Source organism: Electrona antarctica, assembly GCF_951216825.1.
Source record: "Electrona antarctica genome assembly, chromosome: 10".
Taxonomy (NCBI): domain Eukaryota; kingdom Metazoa; phylum Chordata; class Actinopteri; order Myctophiformes; family Myctophidae; genus Electrona; species Electrona antarctica.
Genome location: NC_136791.1, coordinates 36,094,801 through 36,115,651, shown reverse-complemented (window position 1 = coordinate 36,115,651; position 20,851 = coordinate 36,094,801). Strand labels below are relative to the sequence as shown.

The 20,851-nt window shown below is 41.6% G+C and overlaps 2 protein-coding genes across 10 annotated transcripts in view; both read left to right on the top strand.

Moving 5' to 3' along the window:
- The window catches only part of LOC306931299 (calcium/calmodulin-dependent protein kinase type II subunit gamma-like), a 57,166-nt gene extending 40,707 nt beyond the window's left edge, over positions 1 to 16,459 (top strand). For 2 of the 9 annotated variants that reach the window (XM_079512625.1, XM_079512621.1), the window contains 8 exons: positions 5,524 to 5,568; positions 6,499 to 6,553; positions 7,756 to 7,860; positions 8,814 to 8,942; positions 10,028 to 10,103; positions 10,369 to 10,463; positions 10,723 to 10,976; positions 12,389 to 16,459. In XM_079512625.1, coding sequence (XP_079368751.1) covers positions 5,524 to 5,568; positions 6,499 to 6,553; positions 7,756 to 7,860; positions 8,814 to 8,942; positions 10,028 to 10,103; positions 10,369 to 10,463; positions 10,723 to 10,955 — 738 coding nt within the window. In that variant the 3' untranslated portion in view covers positions 10,956 to 10,976; positions 12,389 to 16,459. Of the gene's footprint in view, positions 1 to 5,523; positions 5,569 to 6,495; positions 6,554 to 7,755; positions 7,861 to 8,813; positions 8,943 to 10,027; positions 10,104 to 10,368; positions 10,464 to 10,722; positions 10,977 to 12,388 lie in introns of all 9 variants that reach the window. The other 7 variants (XM_079512624.1, XM_079512620.1, XM_079512623.1 and 4 more) reach the window with 6 other exon arrangements.
- The window catches only part of hhat (hedgehog acyltransferase), a 428,216-nt gene that overhangs the window by 381,540 nt on the left and 25,825 nt on the right, over positions 1 to 20,851 (top strand). The window contains exons 2-5 of the mRNA XM_079511738.1: positions 17,923 to 17,986; positions 19,091 to 19,238; positions 19,990 to 20,054; positions 20,681 to 20,794. Coding sequence (XP_079367864.1) covers positions 19,118 to 19,238; positions 19,990 to 20,054; positions 20,681 to 20,794 — 300 coding nt within the window. The 5' untranslated portion in view covers positions 17,923 to 17,986; positions 19,091 to 19,117. The remainder of the gene's footprint in view (positions 1 to 17,922; positions 17,987 to 19,090; positions 19,239 to 19,989; positions 20,055 to 20,680; positions 20,795 to 20,851) is intronic.

Below are 20,851 nucleotides of genomic sequence, written 5' to 3'. Positions count from 1 at the left end.
TCGCTTTTACACTTACAGTAAGTCATTTTATTTCCCGCAATGGCAAGACCTCTGTTTGTCCATGTTTTTTTTTCCCCCCATCGGTTTGTGTTGCAGCACCGTTTCTTTTTTCTGCCTTTGTGGAATTAACGGCAGCTTCACTTTTTGGCTACTTTGATTGTTTTCTTGTTTTCCCGATGACTTCCCTGTTCTTCCTTTTCCTCTCCGTTGCTATCTGTTCAGAAAAGGAAATCCAGCTCCAGTGTTTGTATGATGGTGAGATCACCTGTCTTTTCTTTCATTTGTTTTTTATTTATTTTTATCTTCCCTTCTATCTTTCTCTTTGCTCTGTCGTATGTTGTGATGACTGATAATGCCAGAGGGGTCTGTGACGTGTTTTATATTGTTATTTTTCATCCGGTCAGATTTTTGTCAATTCCATTCAACATCTCTGCATTCAAACTGCCATGGGCAGGCACACGCACGGACACACGCACACGCACACAAGCACACACACACACACACACACACACACCCCTCCACCTCTGCAGCCTGGCCAAGATTTATCTACCTATTGATTAGAGGTTAGGTTTAGAGATTCAGGTCTACAGGACTAATTTGCTGAAATAGTTGGATTGATTTCAGCCCCCTTTAAGACAGTGACTTGCTCACAAATACAAAGCACAGCACAACGTTTCTGCCAAGCTATCATCTTACAAAAATAGAACATTGCAAAAAAGCAGTCCTATTATGGAAATCTGTAAGGCACATACAAAGGGAGTCTTTCAATAACTTGTCACCCAAATGTTTACACACATTCCCAGAATTCCCATGCTCTCCACAGCTACACTGTGCCCTTTAGCTCTGCCAGTGAAGCACAGGGCAGTGAGGCTTGGCCTGGCATAAGGGAATAGGTGGTAATTTCTTTGTATTTAACCATATTCACACAGCGTGGCCATTTTGCTCTTACATCATAATCATTTATTTTCTAAAGTATTGATTGTTTCTGTGTTTTAGTTTGTTATTCTCTCCCTAATAGATGTCTTGGTTGCCTAGAGTAGCATTCTTCAGCCACATTCTTTGGTGATCCCTAAAGAGTGCAGAACTAGTTGGGACTCTGTAGTAGAGAGAGTATGGTCCTGCTCTATCTGTATGGGCATGAGATACAGTAACCTTTGTTGTGATTTGGCTCTATACAATAGACTTGACTAATAATAATAATAATAACTTGAATTTATATAGCGCCTTTCAAGAAACCCAAGGACGCTTTACAAAACAAAACAATCAAACTAGTTGCCAAAAGCCAGAGTAAACATTTGTTTGCAGACTTGAAAGAGTCCAATGTAGGAGTCTGACGAATCTCCAAGGGGAGAGAGTTCCAAAGGGCAGGGGCTGCCACGTAGAAGGCTCTATCGCCGAGGGTCTGCCTTTTTGCGTGACGGATGGTGAGGAGTTCCATGTCCGAAGACCTCAGGTTCCGCTCAGGGGTGTAGTCCTTGAGGAGGTCTGTCAAATACTGTGGGGAAAGGGCATGGAGGGATTTGTAGGTGAGGAGGAGCATTTGTAGTTTATGCGGAACTTAACCTGGAGCCAGTGGAGGTGTTTGAGGGTGGGGGTGATGTGCTGCCAGCATTTTGTGCGGGTGAGCACTCTGGCAGCCGAGTTTTGCATGTATTGCAATCTGTCAAGGGATCCCTAGGAACAGGGTTTATCTAGCAGTACTGTCCATGGGATCCCTTGGAACTGGTTTTTACTGTACTGTATGTGGGATTCCATAGGAACAGGGTTGAAGAAGTCTGAGTTAACAGATTTGTCAGTTTGAAGATTTCACACTGTAACTTCGGTTAAACTGGCCCAATGATCAGATGAATATTGCAAACAGAAAGTGGGCGGAATGTTTCCAGTAACAATTTGGGTCAAGCTGTTCCTCTGACCGCTGAAGACTGTAGTTGTAGTGAACAGTCATCAAGTGTAAATATGTACAGTATGTAATGTCAGGCAGGGCAACAATATCTATTCTATACAGTAGATACCATAGTTTCATGGTATTAATACATACCAGAACTATTTCATTATTCCTGGTGATATTACCAAGATGTGTATTAGCTACATTAGAGGTCAAACAAAACGAATGTCCGATTTTGGCAAACTTTAAACTGATTAGTTCCAGTCATTGCATTTTTATTATTAAATTCATGGGTTGCAAATGTAGTCCCATACCAGCCATGTTTCAATTTGTCTGAACAGTCGGATTGGCGAACACATTAATTTGTTTGCAACACCTGTTTGGTCCCCAACATGGCTGGTGTAGGACTTCATTTTCAACCCATGAATATCTCATATGGGCTTGTATTTGTTGTGTATTATGTTCTAATGAGAGGGATGAGGCTAATGGTAAGAATAAAAACGAAGCCAGCAGTTGAGTGATCGTCAAGCAACAGGAGCAACAGTTTAATGAAGGTAGCAATTCCATGATAGCAATGTGTTGACTTCTAGATTGAAATAAACAAATAGATAGAAATTACACTGAGAAGTCACACTGTTATAATGTAATAGTCTCCACAACTGTTGATGCTTTGATGAGCAACTTTGCAGACTGCCATTTTCTGCTCCATAAATTAATAACTTTCACCCTGAAGTCGCTGTTGTGTGCATGTCATAGGTGAAAAAGATCTGCAATTATTCAATAGGGTTTAAGTGCTTAAACAATCCCTGAGTGATGAGAGTCCTTCTGAAAAAGTCCAAAAAGAATGTATTAGTTGTCATTGGCCACTGCATACACACAGCTCTAAAGGCTCTGCTTTTTCTGTTGTCGTCTTCTGACATTTTATTATTTGAGGAAATGCTTACAATATTACCTATTATTGGAAAAATAACTAAACCTTCTTGTCAAGGCCTTTCACTGCATGGACAGTTAAGACACTTGTAGTTCTAAACTTCATCTCCTTCATTGTTAGTATTATACAGTTATACAGTATTCCTGTGGCTTGGCTGGCTAACAGGACAGTCGAATGCCACAAGGTGGAGCTGTTGCAAGTGTGCTATCCATGACAAAACATGAATTAATTTATTTTTAATATAAACCGGCACTTTTGATTTACCTATATCTTTTATTGAAGGGCTGGGGACATGTCCAGTGAGATGAGGTCCTAGAATGTATCTGTGTGGTGACATGTTTATTTAGAACAGGGGTTCTCAACCCATGGGTCGCGACCCCTCGGGGGGTCGCCAAATTATTTTTTTCTTTTTGCAACTGAATGGCTGTAAAGTGGAAATGAAGAGTTTACATATAGTACACATTGTACATGCATACACCTTCCCTAATGATTATATCTGCTCAGTATTTATTTATGGTGTATTGTCTCTATTATTAAGGTTATTGTAGCAGTCAATTTATATTGGGGGTCGGGAGGGGGCGGGGCGGGGGTCCCGGGACATTGCCAAAGCATTTCCGGGGGTCCCCGGCCAAAAACGTTGAGAACCCCTGATTTAGAAAAGTGCTACTTCCCTTTTGCAATGTTCACATTATCCCATTCTGGGTGGGAACCCCTTTTGGTGTTTTAAGCATTATGTTATGCTTTAGCTATTGAAAAATAGCAGTCTACAAGCTCATAGTGCGGCACCGAGTGCCGCGCTATGAACTTGTAGGTCTGCTATTTTTGAAAAATCTTATTTAATATTGTTACAGAGCGAGTTTTTAACTCAAATCTTTGCGTCTGGGGGGTCCCTGGAACAACATATTTTCAGATGGGGGTCGACGGCCAAATACATATAATTCTGGGGGTCCTTGAGATTAAATATTGAGCACCACTGACATACCTGTATAGAAACATGGGTTTTTCAGAAAACTGAAAACTTGTAGAATTGTTCCCAGGTCAAAATGGGTTATACCAGATGCATTCAGTGGGCATCACAATACAAAGAGGCAGATGCCTCTTCAGACGCTCTTTTCACATGTTTACAGATAAAACATGTAAATAATGAGCGAGAAGGAATTGCAGATGCAAAGATAACCACTAAACATTACAGGGTGAATGTTTGGTGGTGTTGTTGAGTGAATCGAACTTTGACTAGGGTTGAGGTGGTACGCTGGTAATGACCAGGGTTGAGGTGGTAGGCTGGTAATGACCAGGGTTGAGGTGGTAGGCTGGTAATGACGTATAATTTGAAGAAGCTGGGTTTCAGACTACCATGGGAGATGGGGAGTCACTCGGCAGTCCTGACGGATGTTTCTGAGCCTAGGGAGACTTATTTACAGATTGGTCGGCTGGAGCGTTTTCCAGGTAGTCATAGGGAAGGGAGTAACAGGCAGCTCATATTAACCTGCTGGCAGTGTGTGTGAAGGGGTGGGACGGGATCATAGGCCGCAAGTAGGAGGGAGCCACGCCGTGGCCGCTTTGTAGGTTATCTACAGGCAGAGACGGCATCAATTGCTTGGAAAGTGTGACTTGAGACTGTTGTTGTTCAGAGGGTGCTTCTCGGTTTTTACAACTCATTTTGGATATAACGGGAAAAAGAATGATGATAAAAAACGTGTAGTCCTCGTTTAACTGACAGTTGTATTGTGTTGTATGAATTGAAGCACCTTGCTCAGGACACACCTGGCCCCAGCTATACACCGTGCTAAAGTATGCTCAAGTAGGGGGCTTAAGACGAGACCTACCTTCTTAGGTTAGTTTTACTACAAATGGCTTTGTGTTGTGTTTCTTTGCCCCGGCAGCAGGCAGCCAACAGTAAAAACAGTGTAGTAAGCAGCAGCAGCACCAAAGACAGCAGCATGTCATCTTCAGCGCCAATGGTATTCCATCTCTACTTGATTTTCATCATCGTTGCTTTTCCACTCTGCCGCCATGCTGTTTATATCTCTTTCTTTTGTTCAGTTCTGCTTCCTCTTCCTTCCATCAGTCTGTTGCGCTCACTCTGACTTCACATTCTCTCTCTCTCTCTCTCTCTCTCTATTAGAAGCAGGCCACTGAATGTTGTACCTGTGACACTTGCCTGGCCTCTGTTCCACCCAGAAAACACACACACACACACACACACTCACACACACTCACACTCTCACACACACACACACACACACACACACACACACACACACACACACACACACACACACACACACACACACACACAGTCCCCCTCCTCAGGCAAGGCCCGGTTGCTGAATATACAATCTGTAGGTGTTTTTGCTGTTTCCATGCATTCTAAGGGTCATTGCTTGCCATGGTTTGGTGATGTCCTCACTGATAATGCCACAATGTAGTTGTAGTCGATTGTTATAACGTGGGGGTAGAAGTGTCAGACGGACACTGCGTGCCCGATACCTCCAGTCTCATCTACATTTTCATCCAGACATCTGCTGCCTCTGTTACTGTGGCTCTCCTGTGCTTGGCCTGTGCGTGTGTTTGGTGTAGGTAGCATACATGTCTGTGTACTCAATACAATGCCCTGGGTAGAAGACACCCTTGTCATCTTCCATGACCCAGTCCATACATCCTCTCCCTGCATGTTAAAGTGTTTCCTACCCTCCCCTCCCCCCAGGAAGCCCAGACAACTGTTGTCCACAACCCAGCCGACGGCACCAAGGTAAGTGGCAGTCTCTCCCTGTAATGGCCACAAGCGACCACTAATGCTCACATGTAACCTGTGGAGGATTTTCTCAAAAGTCACTCACCAACAACATAATTGTTTACATTAATGCAACACAATGTGCAGTTAGTTTGTTATGGCACAGTTGGATATTCATTCCATAGTTTGCAAACTCGAGGGAGAGGTGTATTAATGCGAAAATCTTACACATCCTAAACATAAACATATTGGCATACTAAAGTTACCAAACACCCACTTTACCTAGTTTTGCCATAGTAACCAGCTAAATGCCACTCTTAACACCCCCTGCATGCGATCTTAAGTTTCAGCTTTTGAAACACAAAAAAAGTGTGCAAAGCCTTTATTGTGAAGTGTAAAAAAGTGTAAAAACTCAGTTTTATCTACATTGACACTTCTGAGTTTCATATTAAATCAGGAATAACATGCTTAACCCAAGACTTTGTCCAACGTGTTTTGAGTGCAGACAAATCTTTGTCGCGTTATATGCTGACAAAGGTTTTTTTTCTCACACAGACAACACACTGGCACACTTTTTTTCTGGAGAAATGACACAGTACAGACACACTCGTTATGATGCGAGGAGAACCATCCCTCCATATGTAATCATATGGCCTGTAATGCACTCAAACACACCTTGATGTGGCGATGACTGCTTTGATGTGTTTACCCCTTTGCTGCTGTCCTGGCTGGTTTGTGTGGCGTTTGTCCTCCTGGGAGGGAGTCATCTTCTGTCTCTCCGTCTGGCTGTTTTCATGTCTCTACCTGGGGTGGCCCCTCACCACCACCACCACCACACATGGCTACTGAATTCTCCCTCAATAACCTCTCTTTCTGTCTTATCCATTTCTCTCTCTCTCTCCGTCCCTCTTCTTCCATTTCTACCCTCTGCCCTCTTCTTCCAAGCAGGGCTCCACAGAGAGCGTCAACAACACAGAAGAGGGGGAGATGAAAGGTAGGAAAGGTACTCGTCCAACTTTCACCTACTTGGCATGTTTTCCTTCTCTTCCTGTCTTTGGGTTTAGCGGGCTACCTGGTTTGAGTCCCAGATCAGACAGAAGTACTTGCATGTATGTTTGGGGGAGAAACTGTTCTCATAATACGCCTTGTCTTCATCTTCTCTATAAACTGTCCTGGGTTCTAAACTGTCTTCTCCAGTGTGGACTGTATTATGGCACTGTCAACCAGTGGTTCATAGACCACTAGTTACAATTATAATGATTGCAGGTGGTCCATGGGGAAATATTTCTAAATGTTGTTGTTCTAGTTTATGCTAGATCGCCCTCTTCTACAAACAGATTCCAACATCACAGCGAAAAAGTCTCACTTTGAATTGTGGGCTCTGATTGGTCACCCACAACTCTGGGGTAGCTTGAAATAAAAATGGACTGTTAAGGCTTAAGGGCTTGACTTCTAGGGCTGTTAACTTACAATCATGAACGTTTACATGATGATTAACTGCCATACAAATAATTGCAATTTATGATTTAATTATAATTTTGGCATTGAACATTGTAACATAAATAAAATGCATTTCCGTTTGGTCTTTATATATTTAAATAACCTAAATATACATTGGCCAAAATGGGCCATATCTAATAATTGTATACTTAAAATGTTCTTTTCAAATAGTGGTAATCACATGTTGTGACAGTTATACAAAAAAATACAGTGTGAGGCTGTGAGCACACCTTCTGAATGATACTGTAGCTTGTCATGAATGATTGCTCTGTCATGACTCAGATAACTGTTGTCTGTGGTTTTGATTGATGTAATGGAATCTGTGGCTATATTTCAAATGTGACTATAGCGTACACATGTGAACAGTGATGAGGAAAATGCCTAGAATGTGTAGAGGACATACTGTAGTGTACACAATACTGCAGTCTAGCACATGGTTTACTGTGTGTGTGTGTGTGGGTGGGGTGTGCTGTACCTATATCCTCTGTTTTCTATGCCAATATGCTATGCTTTAAACATGCTGTTATGGCAAAGAGCCATATTAGTGATATAATATTGTGGGACTATGTTCTCATCCTTGCTGTGTGTTCCTCTGGCTTGTGTGTGTGTGTGCGCGCACGAGTGTACTTTGTGTATGTGTGTGTGCGCGCGTGTGTGTGTGTGTGTGCGCATGAGTACTTTGTGTATGCGTGTGTGTTGTGGTAGTGGCCGTGTGTGGGACCATTAGCACCGACAGTGCCGTGGCCAGTATGTGCAGTGCCACAGAGGAGCAGAGCCCGACCCCAACTCCTCCCTGCCCTCCACCCGCCAGTAAGTTGGCAGCACTTCCTCCCCTCTCCTCAACTCTGACCTCTGGCCTTTTTTTCTCCTTAACCACTTGATCCCCAACATATCCCTATTCTTGGGGAAACATTATCCAGAAATAGCAGAGTACAAGCTCACAACGCGTTGTCACATGGGAAAATTTGAAAGTGGTCATACTACAGTTACAACTCGGGTCCATTTTTACTAAGAATGGAGGGTTTAATGATCCCATACTGACTGTCACTCCAGGTCTACTGATCAAGCTCACAACATGATGTGCTGTGACGTGTTGTGAGCATGTAGATCTGACTTTTTAGTTGTGCCACACCGACGGGCATATATCAATCTGGCTGTACAAGTTGTGAGATCTGCAAACTGTCCATTATGTGTCATTGTATATTCTTTTCAGTACTCATCCCTGTCTCCTCAGAGCACCAACTGATCTCTTTGTTTGGACTACGCTCCAAACCTTATACCTTTGACCTCTTCCAATACTTTCAATGACCAATGAGAGGTCATCGTCCTCTGTCCTCAGCAACTGGTCTAATAGTATGTCTACTGGCTTTTCCTCTTCCTCTTCTTATAACCTCTTCTTAAGTCACTGGCTCTCCTCTGGCCTGCTTTGCTGCCATCTGTTGGCTCCTTGACTCCACTACAGCATCTGATCGTCTTCTACATGCTTCTGCTCCCTCTGTGGCTTTTTGTAAACCGCAGTTTCTTACATTTTTGTGATCATAAATTATTGTTCTTTCGTGTGCAGCACAGACTTGAATCATCCCTAACCAGCTGACTTGCTTGATATTACAAGGGAACAAACCGTTACCATGCGTGCCTTTTATTTTGTATTTGAATCAGTATGGACTTAACTATCAATGTGCTGTATTGATAAAACATACTTTACCATACAGCCCAGACTTAACAGGTTACTTGCTTGCTTCCACTGCTGTGTAATCCTGCAGCTGGCCCACAGCCAGAAGCTGTTAGCCTCCCCCCAGTCCCCGTAGCCCAGACTGAGTCAGCTCAGGCCTCCTGTCCTGAACTAGAGAGCCCTGTGCTAGCCCCTGGAATCACCATCAACCTGCAGCAGAGTAAGTGGTACACAGTAAAAATCCAGAGAGCTAATTTAACTCTTGAATGGAGTTAAATTAACACTCAGGATTTGGCTGTGCAGACAGTCGGTCACTGTAGACGTCCCTGATACACAAAATGCTGGTACTAATGCGGAATGGTGGCAACACAAGGGGGTTTCTACAATGGCTACCAATGTTTGCACGCTATGGCACTTTGTATTGAAGTCAGATTTCACCGTAAAAAATAAAGTGACTTAAACTTCAGCAGAAACCTGTGGTGAAGGTTAAACACAAACAATGAAAGAGGAACATTTTGTTTTTGAACAAATGGAACACAACATTTAATGCAGGCCTGCTGGACTACCTGATCACCTGGGGTTTCTGGATCAGCAATGCAAATGTGCTCCCCCCCTGTGGCCAGCTGGTCTATGTACAGTAGGCTAAAATGGATCATGTGGGTGCTGATTTATTCTTCTTCCAAGGAGAATAATTGAGCTTTGTGTTGCATACAAACACAGGCTGAGCATGCAGTTGTGGTGTGCTGTGTACTTGTAGTATGGAAGTCTTGCAGACATGTCCTGGTTGTCATGTCAGTGTACTTCTAGTATGGAAGTCTTGCAGACATGTCCTGGTTGTCATGTCAGGCTCTGTTAATTTGAGTATTCACATCTGTGTGCTTTTTTCCTTGGATACAGTTGGTAAAGTCTTTAAAATTATACTGTGTGTGCGTGTGCGTGTGTGTGCGCTCGCAGGATGGGGTGTGGAAGTACCAGTTCAATTATTATTATTTTGTGTAATTATTGTGGGTGGACATGCTTCATCGAAGTTATGGCACGTCATTACTCTGGTGCTAGACTGTATACCATAGCATACAAACTTAATTCTAAGGTGATGAACTTCTTAAGTCAAAGCTTTTGTGCGACATAGTCCAAGGTTATAGCAGGGTAGTGCATGGAGGTGTGGGCTTTGCATGTTGGTCTGCCTAGTGATATAGGATTTTACTTTTGCCAATCCCTACACATCAATCTTTCTTTCTCTCTCTCTAAATCTCTCTCTCTCTCTCTCTCTCTCTCTCTCTCTCTCCTCTCTGCCTCTGCTTTCAGCTCGCAAGCAAGAGATCATTAAGATTACAGAACAATTGATCGAGGCCATCAACAATGGAGACTTTGAGGCATATACGTAAGTGCTCCTCTTCAGCATCCTGTTGGTCCCCAGTGATATAATCCCCTTCTCTATTATCTTAGACTTGACAATAACACAGCAAATGTTTCTCATACTTCCTTGATGTTACAGAGTTGAACCCAACCCAAGCATCACACTGGGTTTTGCAATTCATTTCACAGCACGTTTTAGCCGTCTTTCTAGCATATTTACTGGAGTTGGACGACACACTCCACTACAGAACAAATGCATAATGGAGGGCTTTTGTTCTATCCCCCGACAGGAGAATCTGTGACCCCGGCCTGACTTCTTTTGAGCCTGAGGCACTTGGAAACCTGGTGGAAGGCATGGACTTCCACAAGTTCTACTTTGATAACTGTAAGTAGATTGTTGTTAACAGTTGTGTAATTATTTTAGCAATATTCTACATAACTTAATTTAATACTGATATATTGAGTTGTTATCTGACCACCTGGCTGATGAAGTATCAGCAACAATGTGGCTACGTAACATGTGACGTAATGAAATACGAGTCAAACAGGAGGCTGGCCAGACTGGACAGTCGCATCTGCAAACTAAAAAGTCAAATCAACACTCATAATTTTACTGTGTGTGTTGTCTGTATCCCTCTCTGCAGTGTTGAGTAAAAACAGCAAGCCGGTGCACACAACCATCCTCAACCCTCATGTTCACCTGATCGGCGAGGACGCTGCATGCATCGCCTATATCCGCTTGACGCAGTTTATCGACAGCCAGGGACGGCCGCGCTCCTGCCAGTCGGAGGAGACGCGTGTATGGCACCGCCGTGAGGCCAAGTGGCTCAACGTCCATTTCCACTGTTCGGGAGCGCCGGCCGCACCTCTCCAGTGAAGCAGGAAACCTGGCAGCCAGGTCTGAAGTCTGAACAACCAAACATCTCACTTCACCACCCACCTAATTAATATCCGGGTCAATACATCATCATCAGACATCATCATCATACTGTACTTAGTGAGATATTTGAGCCCACACTGTGTGGTCAGTGCAATCACACTTGCAATTTCCCGAGATTTCGAATTCTCTAGTTAAGTATATCTTTGAGGGGCACTATCCCCTCCTATGCCCAGCTTTCCGGGTTTGTGTGAACACAAACATTGGCTTGTGATTGGCTGATCACCCCATAGCGATGATTTGATTGGCTGAGCAAAGTACATATTGAAGATAAAAGTGAGGGCAGAAATGTGAAGACGCCAAAAGTGATTGGCCGAAATTACATTTGTGATGATTTGATTGGTTGAGCACGGAATGTGATGTATGATGATGTATGATGATAAGAGCGCCCCTCACTTCACACAGGTGTGATTTTGGTCAGTAGAAAAAAGTCAATGACATGTCTTGTCTATAAGGAGTAACGGTGTCTGTAGACTTCAGAATCTTTGGGTGGTTTGGATCTTCTGTGGGGTTGGTTTCTGTTCAAGGGTGTTGTAGATCATTGGTTCCCAACCTTTTTATACTGAAGTACCACCTAAGAACAAAATATTTGGCTCTCCAAGTACCACCATAATAAATAACATGTATTATTTATTTATTTTGTTAAAATACAGGAGCATATGCCTGCCCTTTTTGTTCCATTCCTAAGCCAATAATGCTGCTGCTCTGACAAAACTCAGTCTAATCACTAATCAGCACAACTGATGATATTTCTAATGTGATGAATCCGTTCTCAAATCTTCTATTAACGGCTTTGTGCTGTCATGCTCATTTCAGCACGGCTGGAGAGCCTATTTTATTTTCAACCAATAGGCCTATCTCACAGCCCGTTTTTCACGCCCACTTCCGGTAAATAGTGGTGACTTTAACATGAGCATTTACACGTTTTTTTCTCTGGAGAATCTAAGTACATTTTCTAATGTAAAAATGTGACAGACCAATATTATTATGAAGCAAACAATATGGTAAATCAGCTCGAACAGATAGAACAAACCTTACCTTGAGAAAACAAAAGTTGTAGACTTCTTAAATTACCTCTGTTAACATGAAGCGTCTATGGAGTGACGTCACGCTATCACCACTAACCCCGAAAGGGGGCGTATTAAGGGGGGCGGGGAAATTCTGTGAGATAGGCTTATTGCTTGGTCAGAAGAACTACCTGTAGTAATATAAATATTTCATTTCATAATTTCATTTTTCCTTTTTTGGGCTACTCCTCTGTGTACGACCAGAGGGGGGCTCAAGTACCACTAGTGGTACAAGTGGTTGGGAACCTCTGTTGTAGATGATGCATATTATGCTCCGTAATGATACCATCCTTCTTCTTTTCTCAGCTTTGCCTGAATTCCTTAAAGCCGGTTGGAGTATTTCTTTCTCCGTTGCCGGATCGGTGCATGGAGCCTGGATAGAAGAGGCAGGAACCGTTGAAAAAATCTAAACAAACAAAAAAACATCAACACATATGAAGGGGTGGGGGGGAATCTTTAAAAAAAAGGAAAAATACATGATTAAAAATTACGATAATATTTCAAAAGCTGACCATCGGACAAACCACAGTGGCCACCACCAGACCAGTCCGACACTAGCTACACATTGGGCCGACACATGACCGTAGCCCCCGCCTTTTCCTGCAGATGGTGCATGTTTCTGATGACCACACAGGGGCGCTGTCCTGGTCCCTTTCCCCATGGCCTTTCCCCCCATCTTTTTTGTCAGGAAAGAATATTGAGTTAAAAAGGGTGGAAACATTTTCACTATAATAAATAGGATTGGGGTGGTGTATATTATAACGTATGAAGAGACATTTTTGTCTTTACGGAAAAACAGAAGAGCACATTCTATAATTTTGGGGAAGTATTGTGTTTGTTTCTTTGTCTTAAAATTAACAGATATATTTAGGTAATTTTCTTTTGTTTCTTGTGGTGGGGGTGGGGGGGGGGGTGGTGGTAAAGGAACACTGCAAGGAAATTGTGAGAAGCAACTAAATTGTTGTCTAATGTCAGAAGTAAAGGCACCAAAGTGTAGACTTAATACATGCATATACATTATTTTGGGACAAAGGAATGGGCTTGTTAAAGGTTACCGAAGGGACCTTTTTTTTTAGTGTTACGGATTCATTTTTATCTCTTGAATTATGTATTTTAAAGTATTTTGAGTTGGAAAGATCTTTTTTTTCCCCTTCCTTTTTTAAAATGGGGACTTTATTTAATATAATTCTGTATAACGTTACATATTTATATAGGAAGAAGCAGATAGATATGCTTTACTTTCAGTTTAGAAAGTGGAGGGTGTGGGTCCAATACTCTGTGCTATTGTTTTGTGCTTTGAGATTGCTCTGTGTAAACACACACACACACACACGTGCACACACACGTGCACACACGCGCATGTGCGTGCGCACACACACACACACACACACACACACACACACACACAAACAATTTATCTGTGCTGCAGTGCTCTGAGTTGACCACTTAGGGGAGGCCCGTCCTTTCTCCTAGAACCAGACCTCCAAACATCCGAAGCATGGCTGCATTCTCTCGCCAATTTGTTTTCCCTTCTCCTGTGTTGTTGTAGTTCTACATACGCATGTCTTATTTGATCTTCAGGAAGGAAAACTATTATGGCCTGTACTGTTTTTGCACAGAAACTTGAGACTTGATGCTGTTTTTGCGCTTGCTCTCTCTCTCTTGCGAACCATAGTGCAACTTCAGGTTAAAAATGTTCCCACTCCATCTTCCCTTTACCCGTTCCCCCCCCCCCCCCCCCCCCCCACACACACACACACACACACACACACTTATTACAAAAAATGAGAAGAAAAACCCCCCAGCCCTGTCGCTGTAGTTTTTGCACCACTCCAATGTGATGATGATGATGAGGAAAATGATGATGTTGTCACCCTTATGCCTGTCCCCTGTTCTGATTGTGTTCCTTAGACATTGTATATCGTCTGTCTTGGCTTGCTGTACTTCTGTGTGAAGTCCCGGCACTTAAGACAAAGGGAGGGTAGGAGGTGGGGGGGGGGGGGGGGGGGACATCTGTGACCGTTGCCATGGCAGGTTGCTGGGTCAGGGGTTAAGGTGAGATTGGACGAGCAAGTGGACTGTTTTGGTACAGTAGCTGTACTTGAGGCAATCAATGGATCTGTCCCATTTTTGTCACCGTTTTGTTGTAAATGTCGTAGCTGTTAGTGTTCGTAGTTCGCTGTTTGTTACTATAACTTGCGTTGGTTTTTTTCCGCCAGACCTTCTAACTTGCGGACGGGGAAGATTAAAGAAATGAGGGCCATGGCCACCACAGCCTATTTTTTTTTATTTTCCTTCAGTGTCCATTACCCCCTTTCATGTGCATGAATTGAATACACACATCAAACTGAACACATGAGAATCATATCAGAGTTACACACATGCACTTTGTTTAGCCTATAAATCGTCTCACAATGCACAGCCTCAGAAGCACACACTGAAACATTCTTCCTTTAAAAAGGACCAAAAACTAAAAAAAGTATGTGTCTTTGTATATTCCCTCTCACTGTGTGTATGTGTGTGAATTGGTCCCAGTAAACGGGTCATGTATCCCCACTCTGCTCAATGCTGCTCCATAGTAACTCATTCACTGTTCCTGGCTAGCATTGGATGGAAGTCCAGACTGAATCCATTCCCTTGTTGATTCCTTTTGGATCATCTTTTTAAAAGTATGTAAAATGGTCACGATTGCAAGAAAGGGAAACGGCAAACACCCCATTCCCTTCTGACATCATGAGCCGCATCCGGCTGTATCGGTCGCCTGTGTTGTTTTTTGTGCTGTGGCATATCAGACATGCCAGGTAACCCACCTGTGCCCTAGCTAGCCAACCAACACAAACACACAAACTATTGCACCATGACAATGTGTTGTAAAAGCAGTACTGAAACTATGTGATGTGATGTAGTTCTCTTTGTGCTGTGTTTGCATCGGCCCTACTACTGTACGTCAATAACCACCAGGGGACGATGCTTTCATCCATTGTGTATGTTCACACAAACATGGGAATGTTAGTAAAGTACAATGCCATTTAATAAAACTCCTTAAATTATAGAAAATGGAAGGGGATATCATCTATGGGAAATATGCCTGTGTAATCAGTGGCCAAAGTATTGGGACAGTATAACGTCAATTTCTTCATTAAACCTATGAAATTTCTTCTCACAGCTAAATTGTTTACATTTTAAAATGGCGATTGGAATCACTGTCTGCCTGGCTCAATTAGATGAAATAAATTATTCGGACTAGCTCAGTCTTTACACTGAGTCAACAGTGTAAAGTGTTAGAAATGTTGATTCTGGGTCCCCAGCATGTAGAAACTGCTGGATGCTAACTTGCATATGTTGAGCAATTTTCATAATTGGCATAATATGTGACCATACCATTAACCTATAGAAGGCTATGGCTATGGCCATTTTGAGCCCTAGGAGTGTTTTTGTGCAAAACTAATGCTTGGAATGGATTCAGCATCATGAAAACCCCCTAGTTTGACACGTCACATGCTACATAAAGCATGATGAAATTTTGAATTTTTTGCCTTCTATAGGTTGTTAATGGTATGGTGCCATTGTGGTATTATGCCAATTATGAAAATTGCTCAACATACCGTATGCAAGGTAGCATCCGGCAGTTTCTACCTGCTGGGGACCCATACTCAACAATTCTAACATAAAACCTTGGTGTACTCAACATGTTCGACTAGACTAATGGGGCTCTTTTAAACTAGTGATTGATTCAGGCGTAACCCAAATGCTGAAGTGACCCTGTAAAGCTTGAAGCTATGTTTAAAGTATTGGTTACATTTGTACACTCAGTTAAACATGGGTCGAGTCCATCCTTATCAAAATGCAATGGAGCAGAGGCAGCACTTTATTTGTGTAAATTTCATGAGCATGGAGCAAATTGAGCCAGTTCCACTCCACTGCCCAAATACAATGGCCTTTGACTGTAATTAACAGCTAACTGAGTAGGGGGATAATAAGAGAGCCTTCATGCAGTATACAACACATTTTGAAAATTGATTCAAAACCACAAACTTAACAGTGACTATATATGCAGTTTTACAAACGGAAGAAATATGCATGTCTAATTTCTGGTAATATTTTTCACTGTCTGTGTTTACTTGTTTGAGTAATGGAAATATATGTTACTTGCATCCAGGTTAATGAAATGGCTGTCTGAAATGATGAAAGTGATGTATCACATTAAAAAGCATAACAAGATTAACAAGCCATAGCTTGGTATGTTCCCCTTTATTAGTAAATTCATTGCGTTGTAATCATACAAAGGGGCTACATAATTATACTCTTGAGTTTCATTTGGATGCTGGATTTTTTTGCATGACCATACAATGAATAAAAATCATGAATTTAAATCAAGTTTGTTTGTGTGAATGACAGACCATTTTGTTTTGCTTTTGACATACAGTAGGCATTTCATAAAAATAATGCATTCAAAACACAACTTTGAAAAGAAAAGCTGTACAAATGTATTAATTTAACTCATGTAAAACTTTGACTTTACAGTATTTTACTGTAGCTGTATGGCAGCTAGCTGTATCTATAGTTTTACAATAATAAAACTGCTGTATAGGCTACAGTTTGAGCCACCCTTTTTGTTCCAATCATGCATTGCATACCATAGGGCCTACTGTATGTAGAGAAAAAGGTTGTTTCTTCTTTTCAATGCTGGGTCGGTGGACTCAACTACAGTTTCTACTCCATGGGTGACACTTATTCTGCTATGACATTCAAATGTTGCTCCTTTATCTGACTAGCTCTCAGGTGGTCATCCCCATCTTCCCCAGGTTCTATGTTCCCCACTTACCTAGTTACCTTAGAGTTAGGTTTAGCCCTCGGCCAGTTCTTATAGAGACTCACTGACACAGTCTCTATAAGACGCCCTGGACCAGGGCTAGGTTATAGGTTTAGGTAACAAACTTAACAGAACTAGGGCAAATCCCTAGTCTGGGTTCCAGCCTGATTCACTGCATTCCGTGGATTTGTTTTGTCACTCGAGTGACCAAACAAATCCACGGAACGCAGTGAATCAGGCTGGAACCCAGGCTAGCAAATCCCCTGTCATGTGGACACCACCTAAAACCCCATTCCAGGCCTGGGGATTTACAATGGATATATTTTAATTCCCTTCAATAACAAATGAACAATACACAACCCATATTTTTTTGTCTGTGCAAAAATATGAAAATCTAAAGACAATGTTGATCAAGTCAACAGAAATATTGTTACATGTAAAAGAAACCCTTGTAATGCATGTAGGTATACATGTATAGCACCTGAACAATAATGCCAACAAGAAACACATCCAAGACCAAGAATGTCATTGTAACAGTTGTGGAATCTGGAATTCATAATTCTAAGTAATGTGTGCTGCTGTGCTCATCTTGAAATGTAGATTGTATGTACAAGATCTTATTTTGCATTTCAGACAAGGTGCCGCCTCACTGAATCTCAGCCCGGGGTTACTGGATGACATGGGGTATCATCCAGTAGGGTGAGGTATGGACTCAGTTTGTGATTAAATGCTGTTTAAACCAGCTTCCATCTGTTTTTTCCACAGGGAACACTATAGGACTGGTTTATTGTAGGCTAATGTATCAAACCTGTAAGGACAGATTGTGTGTGCGTGTGCGTGTGTGTGTGTGTGTGTGTGTGTGTGTGTGACGTTCGTTTATGACCTTTACTTTGAAGGCTCTAACCGGATGTATGGTTTTCTTTACTTTGGTGATGACAACACTGTGTGAAGTGTTGTCTTCTTGGTTGGTTTAGTTTTATCAACCAAATGAGAAGGCATAAAGTATGCAGGGTCTGCATAATAAGGTGTCGCCACCACCATGCATGTCCACAAAGGCGTCGCTATACGTGTCAACTGGTCAGCACCCATAGGTAAGTCATATAAATAACTTAATTTAGCTAGTTTACGTTAGCTCTGGCCACACGCACGCGAGCACGCATACATGTTTACTAACAACGTCTGTCATTCACCATCAACATCGGTTCACTAAAAAACAGGATGGGTATCGTGAAATATGTAATTGGCAAATAAACACGAATGATGAGGTATGTTCATTCCTGCAACAATACAACACCGTGGGCCTGTATGCATGAATCTATAGTGTTCTGTAATCTAATTGAATTGACTGAATAATTGATTGACAGTACAATTGAATTAGTTAAAAAGAAGACGATGCATGATGGTCACAAAAAATAAAATAAGGCTGGAACCGAGGATATGACTGTCTTGGATCCATGCCACAGACAACCAAAGTAAAAACAAACAAATCATGAATTGACATCTTTGCCACAGAATATTTTCTGGACTGACAACTTTTGCACATTACAAGTAGCCTACCCTAGTTAATTCGTTTTCCAAGTAAAAACAAAGTTGATAATCATACCATAACTTGAACACACGGGAGAGAACTGCAGAGGAAATCTTAAAACAAGAAGGTGGCCGCAGAGTGCCAATATTTTTATAAATATACCATTATAAATATCATGAGAATAATAGTAGGGGTTATATATTATGTTTTTTGTTTCAACTTTCTGCTGATTAGATTTTTGTGAAAATAGCAGATTTACAAGATCACATCGTTACATGTTGTCAATTGTAGATCCCCCCCCAACAAAATGTACACATTTTAGTCAAATTGATTAGTTTTTATATAATAGATTAAATCAATAATTAGGGGGCACGGTGGCACAGTTGGTAGTGCTGTCGCCTCACAGCTAGAAGGCCCTGGGTTCGATTCCAGCTCGGGGCGCTGTGGGTGCTCAACAACTCAATACAAAAACTGTTACTGTGGACGATACCATGATAAAGCATTACATTTATTTACAACAGGGTCCACCATTTTCAATTAATCAGAACATTCATCAGAACATACTACTGATGCAAGAGATAAAGTCTCAAGTGTGTGTGTGTATGCGCAGTTGCGCACGTTATTGTGACCGTGCACATGTGAAATTCTCTCTCTCTCTCTCTTATAGGCACACTGTGGACAGGACCATAGGCTGATGGCATCTAAATCAAAAGTCGACCTGGCATCCTTGCCACAGACCGAAATCATCACATATTGGGCACTTTCGTTTGGGTCTCACTTATATTCTTTCTACGAGCTGCACAGGTTCTCCAAAGGTAAGTTCAGTCAAAAGTTTACATAGGCCTACAAACATGCATACTTTATATAGGCCTGCATACATATCTTTGCATACTTGTGTTTATAGTTGAACAAATGTTTTGCCAAGTAAAGGGCAGCCTATGAAATCTTAACCTGACTCCGCCAGATGGGGCAGTAGAGACCTAATGCATTGTATCAAAGTTTCATTTGCAACTGCAAGTAGTTTTCATTGTAACTTTATATTATATTTAGTATTGTGGCTCCACTCTTATCTGCAGCTTGTTGTCAAAAGCCAGTTTCTCTTATTCAATTGAAGTGTTGCATCGTATAGCTTGGGACAACATACTACATTAGTACATTTTTACTTTTCCATATTGTTCTATTAGTGATAGCGGGTAAATCACATGCCACATATACAGGTAGGCTCTACTGCAGCCTGACAACAGATCTCCCCCTCCCCAAAAATATATATTAAAAAAAACTAAAGCTATATTCCTGAAAGTAATAATTTAATTTTGGGAGCTTGTAGATTGGCTATTTTCACTATTTTTGAAACATTTTGCCTAATGCCTATAATGACGTGGAAAAGCTCACAACACATCACATCGCCATGCATTGTGAGCTTGTAGATCGGCTATTTACACTACAGTATACTTTAGCTTGACAGTCTTGTATGATTAAGTTAAGTGATTGAAAAACATAATAACAAGTTGAAATATGGAGATACGAGGTTTCTGCCGGACAACAACGATATCTCAATTTCTACAGAATATGAAGCAGGTCTGGAGAGAGAATTACAACTGGAGAAAGGCTTTTTCGTGGGGTTTAAAAAGGTGAGATCTCTGTATAGGCTGTCACCAGTGGTGTACAATAACCAAGTGAGTACTATATGGTACAGTTTTTGTTACTTTTCTTGAATATTCATATTTTTGGATACTTTAACTTCACTACAATTGTATGTACTGTATGTAGGACAAATATTGTACTTTCGACTCTGCTACATTTCTATGATGGGAAAAAGTTAATAATGAGTTACCCACTTTAAAATATACGATGTCGTGAGCTTGTAGATCTGCTTTGTTCACTTTTTTAAACACATATTCACTTAAAACTACAATCTAGAATTGCATTATGGCATCAGTTCATCAACTAGTTATTGCTAACTGATTTTCTGGACTAAATACATTATTGATGAATTATACTAGTTTTTATAAGGATTGTAATGTCAAAGGATTACTTTGGTACGTGGACGCCAGGTTGAAAGTAGTTAAATCTAAAAGCCTTCATGCCAAGTAGTTAAATCTAAAAGCCTTCATGCCAAGTTTTAACATACGGACAGGCCCTATTTCCACTGACATGGCCATTCAGAGTGTGTTCTGTTCACAGGGGTCATCCCTGGGCCCCAGTGTGACCCCTGCTCATGCTGGACGCCCATGGTGAAGTTAGTTGTTTTTGTCAGGACCCCGCAGACTTTGAATGGAGTTTCTGGAGCGAATGGGCAAAGAAGTCTCTGCTATGGAGTCTGCTTGGACATGGTGTTATATCTAGATTTACCTGCACCTTTTTCCCTAAGGTAGGATTAATTAATACTATCATGAACTTGAAGGTTCAAAGGAAGCAAATTCTACTG